The following is a 14,829-nucleotide window of genomic DNA, read 5'->3' as shown; positions in this document are numbered from 1 at the left end:
CAGAATATGGTGTATCAAGATTTCTTTTCTAAGTTTGAGTGAGAATGCCATTCATTGGTAATTTTAATGAATCCCTAGGAGGTTTAGGTTCTTCCAAATACTCCTTAGAGTATTTTGAATCAGACTCCAAAGTGATGTTAAGGTCTTTACTAATTTGGCATAGAAATTTGGCAAAGGACACTGAAGAAGAAGAGGGATGGTGCTGTTGAGGTGAAGGTGAACAAGAGCCCCTCATAGTACCTTGCATGGCCGAGAAAGAAGGTGAAGCCTCTTTGGAATATTGATACCTGAGGTCTGAATCCATAGGCAAAGAAGCCAAGAAAAGACCGCTTCTGGAGTGAGACAGAGAAGCGGAACATTTCCATTTGGAAGAACCAGCTGGTGAAGAAAACCTCGCAGGAGAAGAACTCGACTGACGAGAATGCTATAATTCTGCAGCTGGTTGCCTCGAGGAGTCTCAATGCCTCGAGAAATGAGGTCTGTCTCGAGAAGAAGACCTGGGCCTTGATGAATGTCTCGAGAGATGTATGGAGATGAACTGTGCCTCGGAAAACGAGGTGGTGAACTCAAATCCAGCCTCGAAACCAGTCTCAATGAAGAATGCCGAGGAGTCCTCACCCTGTGCCTCGAAGAAGGCAAAGCCTTATGCATAGAGGTAGGGCTGGAAGTTGGAGATCGAAGTCAAAACACTGATAAGGATTAACTCCTTGTGCAGATGTATCTCGAGGTACTTGCAAAGACTCAACTCCTTGAATAGAGTGTATAGATTGATCTCGAGGCACTCTTAAGGATTCGACTCCTTGTATAGTGTGTGTTATTTTTGCTGGAGGCACTCTCAATGACTCGACTCCTTGTATTACTGCTGAGTGCTCAGGCTGGACTGCAGGGTTGAGGCAGGAGTTAATTTGGCAAACATGTTACCAAACTCCTGATGCAGAATAACTTCCAACATACTCTGCAAAGCCAGCACGGAGACCACTGGATCTGGTACTATTGGTGTGGCTATGGACTCCAAGGAAGACGACCTCGAGGAAGAGTGTTGCCTCGATTTCAAGACACATTTCCTGAATAATCTCAGGCTCGCTGGTTCTTTTTTTTTTTTAATATTTGTTTATTGAAAATGGCAATCGGTCCAGACATGCAAGTACAATCATCAAAATAACAGGCTCAATACAAAAGGAACACAAGGAATGAGGAAAGCAGTGGAAAACAAGCCTCCCCAAGACGAGATAGGCCAACAAGAGTCAGGGCAATACTCAACATGAGGAAAAAACGGAAACCAAGCAGTCCCTGTCCCCGAGGCCCACAGTGAATACAAAGCCAGACTAAACCCCCGGCCATAATTTTTTATTGTTGTAGAAACTCCCACAAGCACAGACACCCGGACAACATACCAGACACTCCAACCTTCGCAACAAACACTCAACATTCACCCAACTGCCACACGTACAATCAAACCAGTCACACCTACCCCGCCAAACCCAACCCCCACCCCCACCCCCTTGGAATGCAAGTAGGAAGTATAGAAATAAAAAAAGAAGACAACAACAAATATAGAGAACCCCAGAGTGGCAGGTAAGCAGAGGGCATCCCGCAGAGAAGGAAAATTAGTGTGTGAGAAGCTCCAGCATACCCTCCCACAGAGCGACATAGTGCCTCAGGTCCGGCCTACTAGATTTAGCATAAGATCGTATCTCAAAGTTTGCCATCTTTCTCAGTTTGGCCCGCCATTGGACTGGCGGGGGAGTGTCCTCAGAGACTCAGTAGGTCAAAATCAATTTTTTCGCCACCAGAACAGCATTGTAAAGGAATCTACATTGTGGGGGAGAGAAACCCTGTGCATGTAGTGACCCCTGAAAGCCCAGAAGGAGGGTACCGTAATCCCACTCGACAGAGCTGTGAAGAACAGTTTCGAGAAGGCCCAGGAGCCGCGTCCAAATGGTAAGCCCTATACACTCAAGAAAAGAGTGAAGATATGTACCAGGCTTGCATTTACACTTACTACATAAATCGCTAGCCCATAGCCCTATCTGGGCCCCCCTCTGCCTAGTAATATAGGTCCTATGCAAAATTTTATACTGCATCTCCTGATAATCAGCCGATTTAGAAATGAGATAAAGAGTCCGGAAGCAATCCAGGAACTGGGGCCCAGGAATACTCCAACCCAAATCCCCCTCCCAGCTCTCCCGCAGGACACCCATCCCAGAAACTCAAGTAGAGAGCCGCAAAGTACCATACCAGTGGGACAGCCGATTGAGCGCAGGCGAAGTAGCTTCGAAAATCCAGTCCAGAGTCCCCGCATCCCAGCCCCGTGCATGAGTCTGTCGGGTAGCTGCCCAATAATGACGGAGCTGAAGAAAGGAAAACAGAAACCTATGAGGGAAAGAAGCCCTCTGATGAGGCCAATAGGTGGGACATAGTGAGACAGCCATGCTGTGCCCATTCTCGGAACATCGACCTCCCCCAACCAGGTAGGAATCCCGAATTGCCCTCAAAGGTCATGAAGGGAGAAACCACGATTGGGAGACCCTGCTGGCGCCGTCACCACTGCCAGGCCTTCCGGAAAGGGATCAGGAATGTGGAGCGACACCCCGAGCGAACAGCATGTTCCGGTTGGTAGTGAAGTAAATTAAAAAACTGAAAAGGCTGGCTCCAGTGCTCAACCCATCCCTGTGGGAAGTAACACGCAGAACCTGTATGACCCTCATGGATCCAACGCATGAGGGCCACAAAGACTCACTGGTTCTAAAGGTGGCGTGTCCTTAGGGGTTGGCTTAGCTATCTTATCTGATGAAGACACCAAGGATAATGGCGCCTCAGGGGAAGATTTAGCTGATTTCCCCGAAGACTTCCCCATCGAGGAAGGTTTAATCGAGGTTGAGGTTGAAGATTTTGGACCCGTAGACGACTTTGCTAGAGTTGAGGTCAGGCCCGGAGTTGGGGGTCAAGGCCTTAGGTAAAGGCCGATCCATTCCCCCGAATAATTTTTCAATCTGAATTGGATGACGTTTAAGGGCTTGATTTTGAAGTGTAGCACAGCGGGTGCACGACTCCGGACGACACTTCTTGAACTCTGTGACCGGCCAGGACATAGAATGGAACATGGCCGCGATGAAATCAAAGCCCACAGGCCGAAGCCACAGAGTAGGCCCCGCCATGATACAAGCAAAAAAAACAAAACAAACAAAACTTCTTTTAAAAAAAAATTAAAATGAAACGCGCAAATAAACACATCGACCCTGTAAAGAAAAAACACGAGCCGCGGTGAGAAAAGGCACGAGTAGAACTAACTCTCGCACAGAGCCTTGAAACGAGGGCTTCTCAGCTCCGTGGAAAACTTAGAACTGAGGAGACGCGCGCCCTATCTTGGGCGGGAAGGCACTCGTGCATGCACGGTGCAACAGTCACGAACTTTCTAAAAGTTCTACAAGCAAGTCTGCTTGTGAAGCTGTTCACATCGGGGCTCCGTGGATGACGTCACCCATATGTTGAGAATATGCTGCCTGTTTGTCCTGGGATATAAATACATCATGAAAGTTAAACTTATGAATAGGGAAATAAAGAATACTGATTATTCATCAAAAGAAAAAGGTAAAGGGGGAGGGCGAGAGAAACTAGTAAGCAGAGAAGCATGCAAACCACACACGTTACAAATCATGTGAATCAAAAGAAAACACTGTAATCTATTTCTGAATTCAGCCCAAAGGGTTAGAGAGTATTTAAATGATAGATCCAGTGTTACTCAGTCAGCACGTCAAGACTTTGTCCATATTACAATGACGCCATCTGGTGGAAAAACCTTTAAAGATTTAAAAAAAAAAACCTTCTAGTTTTCAATTAATTGTAACTTTCATGATTTTTTTTTTATGTTACCTGATACCTATATTGCTTGGGAAAAATGCTTGAGTACCTGAATAATTTATAATCGGCATAGAATTGTAGGATATGCAGAATATAAATAAACTAGTGTTTAAGCCCATTACATTAATGGGTGCTAGAAAGCAGCTCCCTTTCCCTTTCCCACTCCAGTTCCTCCCTGACTGTCTCTCTCCGTAGCCCCCCTTCTGTCTTCCTCCCCCCAAGCAAAGCTGTCTGCCTCCCAGCACACCTTTCCCCCCAAAGCAGCCTCCTTTCCCTCTACCCCTCCAGTTCCTCCCTGTCTCTCCCTGGCCCCCTTCTGTCTCCCCCCCCCCCCACAATCAAAGCTGTCTGCCTCCCAGCACACCCCTCCCCCAAAGCAGCCCCCTTTCCCTCTCCCCCTCCAGTTCCTCCCTGACTGTCTCTCCGTAGCCCCCCTTCTGTCTCCCCCCCAAGCAAAGCTGTCTGCCTCCCAGCACACCCCTCCCCCCAAAGCAGCCCCCTTTCCCTCTCCCCCTCCAGTTCCTCCCCGACTGTCTCTCCATGGCCCCCTTCTGTCTCCCCCCCAAGCAAAGCTGTCTGCCTCCCAGCACACCCCTCCCCCCAAAGCAGCCCCCTTTCCCTCTCCCCCTCCAGTTCCTCCCTGACTGCCTCTCCATGGCCCCCTTCTGTCTTCCTCCCCAAGCAAAACTGCCTGCCTCCCAGCACACCCCTCCCCCCAAAGCAGCCCCCTTTTCCTCTCCCCCTCCAGTTCCTCCCTGACTGTCTCTCCGTGGCCCCTTGCTGTCACTGGCTAACACCTGTTACGGTAAGTAACTGTGCTTTTCTGGAATCTGGTGGCTTACAGGACCAGAGACAACATGGATTCACGAGAGGTGGGTCTTGTCAGACATATCCGATCAATTTCTTTGAATGGGTGACCAGAGAATTGGATAGAGGGAGTGCACTAGATGTGGAGTATTTAGATTTTAGCAAAGCCTTTTACAGTATTCCACAAAGGCATCTAATACACATACTGAGTGCCCTCGGGATGGGTCACAAAGTGACGGGTTGGGTCAAGAACTGGTTGAGTGGAACGCGATAGTGAATAGTGGTCAATGGAGATCGCTCTCAGGAAAGGGATGTTGCCAGTGGTGTGCCTCAAGGTTCTGTTCTTGGGCCTGTTCTTTTTAACATTTTTATAAGCAATATTGCTGAAGGGCTGTCGGGTAAGAGTTGCCTCTTTGCGTATGATAGCAAAATCTGCAATAGAATAGACACCTTGGATGGTGTGAACAACATGAAGGAAGACTTGGCGAAGTTTGAAGAATGGTCTGAAATTTTGCAGGTAAAATTTAATGCTAAGAAATGCAAGGTCATGCATTTGGGCTGTGAACCCCGAGGGAATGGTACAGTTTAAGGGGTGAAGAACTTATGTGCACATCAGAAGAGCTGGACTTGGGTGTGATTGTATATGATGATCTTAAGATGGCCAAACTGGTTGTAAAGGTGAGGGCGAAGGATGCTAGAATGCATAGGAAGAGGTATGGACAGAAGGAAAAAGGAACTATTGATGCCCCAGTATAAGACTGGTGAGACCTCATTTAGAATATTGTGTACAATTCTGGAGGCCGCACCTTCAAAAAGATAAAAAGGATGTAGTCGGTCCAGAGGAAGGTTACTAAAATGGTGTGTGGTGTTTGTCATAACGTGTATGGGATATATTTTGGAGGAAAGGCGGGAGAGGGGAGATATGATAGAGACGTTGAATACCTACGTGGCGTAAATGCGCATGAATCGAGTCTCTTACATTTGAAATGATACTCTGGAATGAGAGGGCATAGGATGAAGTTAAGAGGTGATAGGCTCCAGAGTAATCTGAGGAAATACTTTTTTACAGAAAGGGTGTTAGATGCATGGAACAGTCTCCCAGAAGAGGTGGTAGTGACAAAGATTGTGTCTGAATTCAAGAAAGTGTGGGATAGGCACATGGGATTTCTTAGAAAGAGGAAGAATAGTTACTGCAGATTGGCAGACTATATAACTGTATGCCACCATTCTAATCATTTATGCATGTAATTGTCACATAAATGTTAGGTGTCCTGTGCCCACTTTATAGAATAAAATAAAAAAATCTACTACTGTAAGCAACAGAAATTATGCCTACCTGCAGGCATGGACACCTACACCCATTTTTGAGCTAGTAGAAATATCCATTCTTAGTATAGTCACATAACACAAATTAGAATTATAATAATCTACATAAGTTCTTGTGAACTCTGCACATACATTACCCCTATACTCACCATCATGTCATAGTGCTTACTTTTATGCCAGTTGGTATTTTATGATGCCATTTATCAGTGTTTGCAGCCACATACATGTGAAAATTACTTTATAAAACTGTCTTCATACTGCATGACAAATGTGACTGTCAACAATGCCAACACCATCTGTGAAAAAAATTAAGTTGAAGTTCAAACATGTAACTTTTTCAGACTATTTTTGGACCCATAACATAACAAAGTGACCAGTCTCAATATTTTGGATTCAATAATTCAGTCACCTTTTCCTAGAGACGATCATAAATGGTTTGAGTTGTACTCAGTCTGAATGTAATAATAATAATAATTTTATTCTTCTACACCGCCATAATCTTGCAACTTCTAGGCGGTTTACAATCAAGAGATGTACTGTTAATTAGAACATGAATATTTAAAATCAAAGTGACAGTTATGATTATGCACTTTTTTCAGTAGCTACAAAATAGGAGAAATCACTTATTACATCTGGTCATAGTTCCCTAGTTCCCTTACATAATCACAAACATTTATAGCTTGCGTAATCCCAAATAAATTTGGTTCATTAATTTGGTGTCATTGATGATAACTGAAACCCTCTGCTGGGAAAGCAAAAACAATGTTAAGAATTATTAGGAAAGGAATGGAAAACAAATGAGAATGTTTTAACGCCTTTCTATCGCTCTATGGTGCAACATCTCAAATACTGTGTGCAATTCTGGTCACCACATCTTGAAAAAAATATTGCAAAATTAGAAAAGATACAGAGAAGAGCAATGAAAATGATGAAGGGGATGGAATGACTTCCCTACAGAAAGACTAAAGAGGTTAAGTCTCTTTTTTTTTTTTTTTTTTTTCAAATTCTTTATTCGTTTTCAATCTTACATCAAGTGCACAAACAATAAAACAATACAATTAAACATATCACTTGACAATCTTTCTGATTTATCTTACAATACATAAAATTACCACCCTCCCCTCCCATCATTCCTCTATTATTTCCCTAATAAGAAAAATGTAAAATATACCTCCCCTTCCCCCCAATCATTAGACGGTGTACATTACAATAGAAAATGGTGTTTACTCATTACAATAAGAAGTTAATGGCTCCCAAATTTTATTAAATTTCTTATAGCTTCCTTGTTGTATAGCTATTGCTCTTTCCATTTTATATATGTGACATAATGAGTTCCACCAGAAATTGTAATTGAGTCTACTGTAATTTTTCCAATTACTTGTGATAAGCTGAATGGCGACTCCTGTCATTATCAATAAAAGTTTATTGTTATGTGATATTTGGCTCTTTTTCCTCATAGACATACCAAATAGTACTGTATCATAAGATAATACCACATGCTTTTCTGATAAACAATTTACTTGATCCCAAATTGAGTTCCAAAAGGCTAAGATAAAGGGACAATAAAACAAAAGATGATCTAAAGTCCCTACTTCAAGATTACAGTGCCAACATCTATTAGACTTTGAACTATTTAACTTTTGTAGGTTAGGTCTCTTCAACTTGGAGAAGAGACAGCTCAGGGAGATATGAGAGATCTACAAAATACTGAATGGAACGAGTAGACGTGAATCACTTGTTTACTCATTCCAAAAATACTAAGAATAGGAGGCATGCAATGAAGCTACTAAGGGCTCCTTTTACTAAGCCGCATTAGGGCATTAACACACGGAATATCGTGCGCTAAATTGCCGCGTGCACTAGACATTAACACCAGCATTGAGATGGCATTATTTTTAGCTGTGTAGCGTGGGTTTAGCGCGCGCTAAAATGCGTGCGCTAAAAACGCTAACGCAGCTTAGTAAAAGGAGCCCTAAGTTTAAAATAAACCAAAGAAAATATTTCTTTGCTTAATATGTAATTAAACTCTGTAATTCATTGCCAGAGAATGTGTTTAAAAGAAAAGTCCATATGCCATTAATAAGATGGACTTGGGAAAATCCACTGCTTATTTCTAGGATAAATATCAAACTCTTTTGGGATCTTGCCAGTGGGAATTGGTCACTGTTAAAAACAGGATACTATGCTTGATGAACCTTCAGTTTGTCCCAGCATGGTACCTCTTATGTTATGTTTAGCTTACAGCAAAAAACGATATCAATATTGCAATGATACTATATAATTTAAACAGCCATGCTATTCTAAGTACTAAGTTTCTTTCCCCAAAAGGCAAGAAGAAAAGAACATGAAAGCAGAATATACTAAAAGTATCCTTGCAAAAAATGAACATGTTGCAGAGCTACAGAAAAAGTTAGAAGAAAAAACCCAGGAGCGCAAGAAACAAGCAGAAATCTTAAAGCAGACATCTCATATGTATACACTGGGGTCTTGGAGTGCACGTAATGTAAGAAATTTTGTGCTATTTATGTGCTATTTTTAAAGGAGTGAATGTGAAAGAGAAGTAGCAGAACTCTGTTTTTAAATAGAATATATTATAAAGTAGAGGAGGTTTGTATGAGAGCTTTCAAAAATGAGCAGTCTGATCATAAGCCCTATAAAGTGAGATGTAAGCAGCAATACAAGTATAGCTAGAGCAGGGGCAAAACGCCCAGACTGCCCAATGGTAAGGGCTATCTGCAGCTGAACCCTCCCTTCCATGTGCTGAGTTCTGGCTACCTCTTACACTCAAGTTACTTATCCACCCATTGGGTCTTCTACATCTAAAGACAGCACAAAAGATTGCCTCTCTGGCCATCTTCTGCTGCATCCCAGTGCACTGATGCAACTTCCTGTAGGCGGAATACAGCACAGGAAAGGTCCCACTGGCCAGAGAGACAGCCTTTAGCACTGTTTCCGAGGCTGTAGCTGTGTAAGACTAGGAAGGCAGGTTGGCTGATTTGGCTGATGGAACCAAGGACCAGATTCTCAAAACCTTAATGCAGTCGCTAAACTGGTTGCAGACGGTTCAGCCTGCAGGCATTTTAGTGGTGGATTATCAAAATGGCTTATTGCAGTTTATAGCGCGCTTTCTTGCAGTCTCCTTCCTCCACCCGACGCCACTCGAGCAGGAGGAATCTGCCCTGCCCTACTGACTTTGCGAGCCTGCTCTTTTCCAGCCCATCCGAGGGCTGCTAAAGGCCAGCGTGACCCGGCCTCTCTTCAGCCCACTGCGGGCCGCCGAAAGCTTTTTCTCCGCTCCAGCGCCTCCAAGGCAGAGGAAGGAGGAAGCTTCCTCCATCTTGTTCCTCCTTCCTCCACCCGACGCCACTCGTGCAGGAGGGTGCGGACCTGCTCCTGCTCTTCACTTGAAACTTTGCCCCCTCAGCCCACCCAAGAGCTGCCGAAGTCCCTGCAAGCCAGTACTAGCACGCTTGGGCTCCTCTTTGCCTCACCTCACCGCCCTCCCCCCTCCTTGGCTTATCGAGGTCCACTGAGGGCCCCCAGACTCTCAGCTCCCCTTATCCAACCCGGATTCTGCCCGTTGTCAAAGTTTACCACTGTTTATATTCCTGTTTCAGTACCATATTTTATTATTGTCTTTGCTCCTGTTTAGATGCTAAATTTTTCTCTGTTCTTTTTTGCTTAGCTCAGCACCAAACTGTATTCTCTGCCAAAGGTTTTTACCAGTCTCTCACTTTTCGGTTGCCCCGCTTCCCCTAGCACATCCTGGGCTACATACATACCTTAACTGTGCAATCTCCCTTGTTACCCATTTACTGCCCCAAGTCTCTCCGTTCTAGGCACCACATGGAAAGCGCTTAGCCGCTAATTGTCCTCACCGATATAGCCCCCCTTTAGACCTACCAAAAAAAAACAAAACCAAAATTAAAAAAACAAACAAACAAACAAACAAAAAAACCTCTCCTCTCTACTCTCGGCCCGGCACTTAGCCAGCTTAATTTAAGTTCCCCTGTTCCTTCCTCAACAAACTATATTCCCCCCCTGCTGCAGACTCTCACACACCAACCACTCCACCATGAACCCATCCTTCTGGATCCTTCTCCTCCTACTCTGCTTACCTCTCTATCCTTCCCTCTGTCTGAAACCTCCCTCCCCCAACCTACTCGACCCCACTAACACCAATACCATCTGCCCTGGATTCAGAATCCCCACACTGATACGCACCAGAAATCCCCCTCCCAAGAAAAACCCCCAAAAAGTCAACCAAGATTCTCTAAAGCCCCTGCCCCCTGCCAATCTTCCCAACACTGCCCCGGACTCTCTCACCCCAGTCCCGACACTTTACTGCAATGCCAGATCCGCGTGCAATAAGACCCAAATCTTGAAAGACCTTCTAGACGAGCTTAACCCTGGATTCCTATGCATCACAGAATCATGGATCGCCAAAGACGATCTATTCACACAAAACGAACTCCTCCCCCACGGCTACCAAGGCCTCTTCTCCCCCAGACCCAATTGAAAAGGAGGTAGTCTGGCACTCCTCTACAAATCTTTCTTTGACGTCCAGCTCCTTGAGACGGGCACCCATGCTTCTCTAGAATATTTGCTTGCCTCAGTCAATGACGAACTCCGCACCCACCCATTGGGCATCCTGTTACTATACCGACCACCCACCCCTTGGACCAAATCCTCCAATCTCGTCTATGAGACCATAACAAATGCCTTCCTTAAATTTCAAAGACTTCTGATCGTTGGTGATATCAATCTCCATCTTGACGACACCAATAACAATGACACGTCTGAATTCAACAACTTCCTTACCTCTCTAGGCTTCCCCTCACCCACCCCATCCCCAACCCATGAAAAAGGGCACACTCTAGACTTCACCACTTTCATTGACCTTACTGCCTTCAAAACCTCAACCGACGACACTCGCTGGGAACAAGTCCCTTGGTCTGACCACTTCTTAGGGACTATCTGCCTCCCCATCTTCCTGTCACATCTTGACTCCCCTCCCCACTCCTCTCATTCCATAACCTTCCGCAAAAAAACCTCGAGCAACCTATTCTGGTCCAAATTCCTCAACAAACTCTCCTCCAACCCTAGACCTACAGACCCTGAATCACATTGGCACAACTGGACCGCCCTCTCCGAGTCCACCTACCACTCCCTTGCTCCATTATCCACTAAAACCATCTCCTACCCCCGAAAGGCCCCCTGGTACCTACCTCTTCACAGAGAATTGAAACAGAAATGTCGCGCTTTGGAGCGCAAATGGAAAAAATCTAAATCCCCCTCTGACAGACAGACCTGGAGGGTTAATATTGAATTTTACAATTCAACATTATAAAAGCCAGGAAAAACTTCTTCGGAGACAAGATCTCTAGATCCAACAACCAGATCAGTGCGCTGTTCAACATCTGGCGCTCCCTAACTACAAAAAAAGACCCATCTTTGCTCCCACCATCTCTATCAGCCGATGCCCTTGCAAATTTCTTTAATGATAAGGTTACCACCCTAAGATGCTCCTTCTCTCCCACAGTCTCCTATAACTCCCTGACCTCTACTGACCTCAACCCTACCTTACCTGTATCCACCCCCATTCCCGCCGACAGATCCTGGTCCGCCTTCGAGCTTGTCTCCGAACCGCAAGTCTCCAAATTCTGCCTCAAACTAAAAACTTGCAAGTGCACTTTGGATCCTTTCCCCTCCTATCTATTCGAGAATATCCCTACACAGGCCATCGCTTCCCTCACCGAACTCATAAACTCTGCCCTAACATCGGGCCTTTTCTACCCCGACATGGGACATATTTCATTGTCCCCTCTACTGAAAAAGGCCGACCTTGATCCCTCCATTCCATCAAATTACCGTCCTATAGCAAACATCCCTCTCTTAACCAAGTTATTAGAATCCATCATATCCACCCAACTCTCATCCTACCTAGAAAGATTCTCTATCCTCCTACCCCACCAATTCGGCTTCAGACCCAACTTCAGCACCGAATCCCTCTTGGCCTCACTAATCTCTAAGGTGCAACAACTCCATTCTCGCAACAAATTTGCTGTTCTTCTTCAATTCGACCTCTCCGCAGCCTTCGATGTTGTCCACCACGACATCCTAATCTTCCAACTCTCCGAAATAGGCATAAGCTCCACAGTCCTAGATTGGTTCTCGAAATTACTACGCTTCTGCTCCTACACCGTTAACACAAACGGTACCTCATCCCCCCCCCTGGAAGCCGAAATGTGGAGTCCCGCAAGGTTCACCCCTCTCCCCTATCCTTTTCAACATCTACATATCCTCTCTGAAACTCCTTCATCTATCCCCCCTAGAAACTCTACTCCTACGCTGACGACATCCTCATCCTCCTCGAGACCGACTCGAACCTCTCTAACCTCGCTGAGAACATATCCACATGTATTACGAACCTCCAATCCTGGGCCCAATCTGTACAAATGAAATTGAATGAGTCCAAAACAAAACAAAGCCCTTTGCATGCACGCGCTTGGTTTCTTTGTTGGTTTCAGCGCGGCAGTAGCGGTGCGATTTCATGCTCGCACTTGTTCTCCTCATTGGGTTTCAGTGCAGCAGTAGTTGTCCTGTTTATTCTGAGGACTCTCTTTCGTCGGTGTTTGTCACGGCCATGTGCAGCTGATTGTGCAGGTGCCGGTTTATAGCAGCGTGCATGAGATGGGACATGTTTTTTCCGGCGCTGTGGGAAGCACTGCACCGTTCTTCTGGTTATTCCCCGAGTCTTTCTTTCTATGCAGGCTGCGGCAGGGTAAATTTTGCGGGGCTTGAATCCGACTATGTTTCTAGGAGCATTGATGCGGCGGCCATATGTCAGCGAGAATCAGGCGTGCGCTTGGGTCTCCGGCGATGGCAGGAGAGCTGCAGCGTTCCGGTAGTTTATTTTCAGATGACTTTGGTCAGGGTATGCCGCGGCTTCTCTCCTTTCCGGTTCAGACAAGTTATTCATGTTTCACCAGCTTTGGGACAAGCTTGGGCAGATTTATGTCTATGTCTGTGTTCCTGCTGTATTCCCTTGAAGGAAGCTGCTAGTTTAATCGGACTCTGGGGTTAGCACTCAAGGGGATTACCAGACAGACTCTGACCTGTGCTAGGTCACCCAGTCTCGGTTTGTCTCCGGACTGAGTCGACATACGGCAATTCAAGGCACAGTGAGATCAGCAGTATTTCACACGGGTATCTCATTGTCTCTCTTGGGGTCCCTGCAGATTGAGCCTTTGTCTGTTGGTAACTGTCCTTCTTATTTGGGCCTCTGTGCTGCGCTGCATGTGTCTAGTAGTAGCATAGGATATATAGGCCTAAAGGTAGTACTAACAGTTTCCAAGTTCAGGCTGTCTCTATGGGCATAATGACACTTCGCATCTTCCTGCGACCAGGACTCTCTTTCTCTATTTCTGAGGGGGCCTGGACTTCAGATTTCCATGCTTATCACGCTGGTTTCTCCTGTCGCCATCTTCTCATGGCACATGCTAGACGGATCCCCCGACCAGACAGGAAGGGCTGTGCAGCTCCTTCTAACCAGGAGCCAGTTACGTATTCTATCAAACGCACGGAGGAGCGCGCGCTGTGTGGCGGTTAGCCTCATCCCTGAAGCTCTCATTAGCGATGTGAGCTTTGTCTGATACCTGTTAGGATGCTGTTGTTTTCCATGAGACGGTAGAGGCAGCATCTTGATTGCGTCTAGTACGTATTCACTTTAAAGGACATACATATTTCGCTCACGTTGCATGAAGTTAGTACTGTTTTCATGGTTCCAGTATATTCCTCTTTACATTGCGAAACTTGATTTTTCCTAGGAGAATTTCTTTCTTCTTACAGATCCTACAGTTCTCATCCTGCCGTTCCCTGACCTTCTGCACTTCATTCTGATGGGATCTTGACTTCTTCCAATGACTCTTCAGGCTTTCTCATGAGGGAGAAGACGCTATAATGTCAGGTCAGGGGGCTGTGAACTTTTTTCAGGATGCTTGCAACTTTGCATCCTCCTCAGGTTTCCGGTTCGTTCTTGGAGTCTCCATGTTTTGTGTTTCCCTTTTAAGTGTTACTGGTCCTCAGGGCAGTTCTTGTAGTTCTTCAGGAACTAAGGGACGTTGTTCCACTTACTGCATGGTGCCCAAGACGGGAGCATTGGGCAGGCTGGATCCCATTCTGCTGAATTAGTTTCTCAGGGTTACACATTTCTGCAGAAAAACTGGGAGAATATTTACATTTTCACTATGGACTCCAAATCTGCACTAGGTTTGCTTGCCTCTCTTGGAGCAGCACTTTCGGTTTTGGCACATGCCATTTCACCTACCCAAGGCTTCATGAACATTTTAGAAAATGTGGGCAGTGGTACCGTTTTGGCGCTACCAGGCGATTCACCTAATTTCTTCTTGACTGACTGCTTGATTCGGACGTCTTCCAGTTGGGCCCTTTGATTGACACGAAAAGGGTGGTTTCTTTTCCTCAGTTCTTTGGACGCGAATCTTCAAATTTGCACAGTGCTCTTTTCTCCTGTATTATTTATAGGTATATCAGGGAGATGTTTTTATTCATATAGGAGAGAAATGTGTTTCTTCCCAGAGACTAGAGCGATGGGTCACAGTCTCAGGTTTGCATTCTTCTTTGGTCAGCATGACCAAGAATATGGGATTCTGTACAGGTTCTAGGATCCATGTTGCTGACTCCACTGGGAACTTCGGCTTGCTTTCCCATTATAACGCTACAGCAGTCGCTTTTGTTCCAGTGGTTCCCGGTATCTCAGGGCTCCAATTATTTGGTAGGCTTCTCAAGCATCGCTCTGTATGATTTGGTGGCTCA

General features: G+C 45.4%; 1 protein-coding gene and 1 long non-coding RNA gene across 3 annotated transcripts in view; one reads left to right on the top strand and one right to left on the bottom strand.

Annotated features, from left to right (window-relative positions):
* The window catches only part of LOC117363285, a 74,773-nt gene that overhangs the window by 39,197 nt on the left and 20,747 nt on the right, over positions 1-14,829 (bottom strand). Inside the window, exon 2 of the long non-coding RNA XR_004540016.1 lies at positions 6,164-6,290. This is a non-coding gene — a long non-coding RNA (uncharacterized LOC117363285). The remainder of the gene's footprint in view (positions 1-6,163; positions 6,291-14,829) is intronic.
* Positions 1-14,829, top strand: part of CFAP99 (cilia and flagella associated protein 99) — a 210,526-nt gene that overhangs the window by 188,753 nt on the left and 6,944 nt on the right. For both annotated transcript variants that reach the window (XM_033950677.1, XM_033950685.1), the window contains one exon: positions 8,323-8,497. In XM_033950677.1, coding sequence (XP_033806568.1) covers positions 8,323-8,497 — 175 coding nt within the window. The remainder of the gene's footprint in view (positions 1-8,322; positions 8,498-14,829) is intronic.

Source organism: Geotrypetes seraphini, chromosome 1 (genome assembly GCF_902459505.1).
Source record: "Geotrypetes seraphini chromosome 1, aGeoSer1.1, whole genome shotgun sequence".
NCBI classification, from domain to species: domain Eukaryota; kingdom Metazoa; phylum Chordata; class Amphibia; order Gymnophiona; family Dermophiidae; genus Geotrypetes; species Geotrypetes seraphini.
This window is presented reverse-complemented; position numbering and strand designations above follow the sequence as displayed.